At 58.2% G+C, this 2,582-nt stretch overlaps 1 protein-coding gene across 1 annotated transcript in view; it reads right to left on the bottom strand.

Moving 5' to 3' along the window:
* The window catches only part of OPHN1 (oligophrenin 1), a 36,419-nt gene that overhangs the window by 3,730 nt on the left and 30,107 nt on the right, over positions 1 to 2,582 (bottom strand). The window contains exons 16-17 of the mRNA XM_026848833.1: positions 2,374 to 2,565; positions 38 to 203 (exon numbers count right to left, since the gene is read on the bottom strand). Of these exons, the coding sequence (XP_026704634.1) occupies positions 38 to 203; positions 2,374 to 2,565 (358 nt within the window). The remainder of the gene's footprint in view (positions 1 to 37; positions 204 to 2,373; positions 2,566 to 2,582) is intronic.

Genomic DNA, 2,582 nt, shown 5'->3' with positions numbered 1-2,582 from the left:
CCCCGGGGACCACGCGCCTGCCCGGGGCCGCCCTTACACGGACGAAGGCGTCTCCTCCGCCGATCCTGCCGCCAGGTCCGGCCTCGGCTCCAGCCTCGGGGGGACGGGAGCCCTGCACGGGGGGTCCGGAGGGCGCACGGGGGGACGCGTTATCACGGGCTTGTCGCCGTGGGATCGCGGCTTAGGGACGCCGTCGCACTCGCCTGCAAGGTTGAGGATTACCAACGCTGAGTACGAAGCTCTGGTGGAGATGTTTGTGGAGAGGCATTAAACAGGGTGGTGGGCTTAGTTCTGCCTGCCCCAGCCTCCTCTCTTTGAGAGTGGCCAGGAGCCAGAATTTAGGGAAAGAATCCCGGGAATGGCCGTTCCCATTCTGCCTGCCCCGGCGCTGCCCTCCTGGACCTGAAGCTGGACCCTGGGCTGACAGACTGACACGGTTGCTGACTGCACGGATGATATTGCCTGGGAACGACCAGTTCCCTAAACAAAACCTCTGCGGGGCGAGGGGAACTGCGCAGACTGGCGATCCCTGCTGCCCAGGGCCGCTGCTTCGCTGAGCTTTTGTCTCGGACGGTGGCGCTACCTGTCCCCTGCCCCTGCTCGGGTTCCTGCCTCGGCTGCTCCCCCCGCCCCAGACCCAGCGCTTCACTGAACCCCCCAAGCCTTTCCTGGAGCCCTGGTGAGCCCCCCGCTTCCCGCCGGCGCCCAGACCTCCAGCAGCCCTTGTGATCCTCTCGTCTGGCCATTTATAGTGCTCAAAACCATCCCGAGGGCTGGGTTCCTCCCCTTCCAACTTATTTCCACTGCTAAGAGTCCTGTTTCTGATTAGAAATGTCAAAGATGTTTTTCTGTTTGGTAAGAACTAATTGCTGCAACTACTGAAGCCAGGCTTTGTCAGCCCCTTAGTTAGTGAACCGCATTTTTCCCTGGTGTGCCAGCTTGAACACCAGTCCTTAACCAACTCTCCTCCATACCTGTGTGTGTAAATTCTGATCCTAAATTTTCTCCTTGGTAAGCAGTATAACTTGAATTTCTCAGCAAAAGGCCTGTTTTCCAATCCTTCAGCCTACACTTCTCCCGTTTTTCAAAATGAGCCCCAGACTGTGCACATTAAAGCTCAATATAGCATTCTAGCACTGATCAGCATCAGCACAGATGTAATATAACTATCAGGACGTCCGTGCTGTCCACACACCCGTGTCCGAGGGTGGACACAGCCAGTTTTATTCCGCTGTGCCTCCAGGACACACTGTCAGCACGGCCCGTGTGATAGCACAAGACCAGCAAACTCGGAAGCAGTAAGGGCCGTTGGTGTATAAACCGATTTTAAAAGCTATCTTACTCTTCCAAAAGCTACCTCTTAGGCAACAAATGTAAATTAAAGCCAGTAGTGTCAGTCAGAGGAAACCTGACGTCTGTGCTACCCAGGCGGGCTGTTCTCTCCACGGCACGCGGGTGTCCGTTGTCAGGGACGCAGCCCAGTTTTTATGTTCTAAATACAGGACTGGGAAGCTGTCAGGGCACGACAGCATCTGAAAAGCACTGCAAAGTGCACGGGAAAAGCTGACAATGTGCAGAAAGCATTATGGCTTTTATCACGTCTGTCGCCCGGAGTGTTTTATAAACCTCAGCACCCAACAGCCGTGGTCCCAGCCCCACTGCCCGCGCCCGGCGCTGCAGGGGAGAACGTCTGTGGGCACACAGACCTGCCTTCCTCTGCTGAAATGGGCAACGCCAGCTCGGCTCCGGCCCCAAACTGATTATTTCTACATAGGATAAATGTCTGTGCAAGACTTATGAGAATACAAATAATAATCACTATGTGTATCTAACGCCAATGGATGAACTGCGGAAATAAATGTTCCCAGGAAAGCCTCGGTAAAGCCAGACCCTGTCACAGGCAGCTCGACAGACAAAATGATGAGAAATTAAAATGCAAAAGTGACTTTCGCCATTCTCCTTGTCTCTGCTGCAGCGAGCACTGGCAATCCAGAGTGCTCACGGCTGCTTAGACAAATTGCTTCGGGTTTAATGCTCTTTCTGTATCGCTACTCAGGGCTGAATTTTAAGAGCCCACTGCACCAGGCTGAGCACTGGCTCAGCTACCCCGGGGGCAGCGGCTTCACCTGGGCATGGGCCGGGCTCCACACCCGGCTCTGTGCGCTGCGCCGAGACCCCCCACGAGCCACAGACCCCAAGTACCCCCATCTGAAATCAAATGGGACGGCTCGGGGGGGCGAGGCTGATCAAAGGCCCAGGCTGCGGGCCCGTGCCCATACCCTGGGCTGTTCCAGCCTCCCGGCGCTACCTCGGGACGGCTCAGGGCGAGAAGCCCCCCCTCGCCCTGCTCCCGGTGCACCGGCCCCCGCTCACCCTCTCTGCCGTAGATCCCGGGCCGAGGAGCCGGTCTCCTGGCCTGCAGCGTGTTGGTCCTCAGGGCAGGGCTGGCCACCAGCCCGTTGGCAGCCTTGCCGGCCGGTTTCACTCCTCCGTCCTGCAGCCTGGCCACCAGCTTCCCCACCTCTGCCTCGGCACGGGCGTCGGGCCGGCCCTCGGCGGGGGGACGCCCCGGCTCGTCCCCC

Source organism: Athene cunicularia (genome assembly GCF_003259725.1).
Source record: "Athene cunicularia isolate RWA chromosome 4 unlocalized genomic scaffold, athCun1 chr4_part3, whole genome shotgun sequence".
NCBI lineage: Eukaryota > Metazoa > Chordata > Aves > Strigiformes > Strigidae > Athene > Athene cunicularia.
The sequence above is the reverse complement of the archived record's forward strand: the minus strand, read 5'-3'. Positions and strand labels throughout refer to the sequence as shown.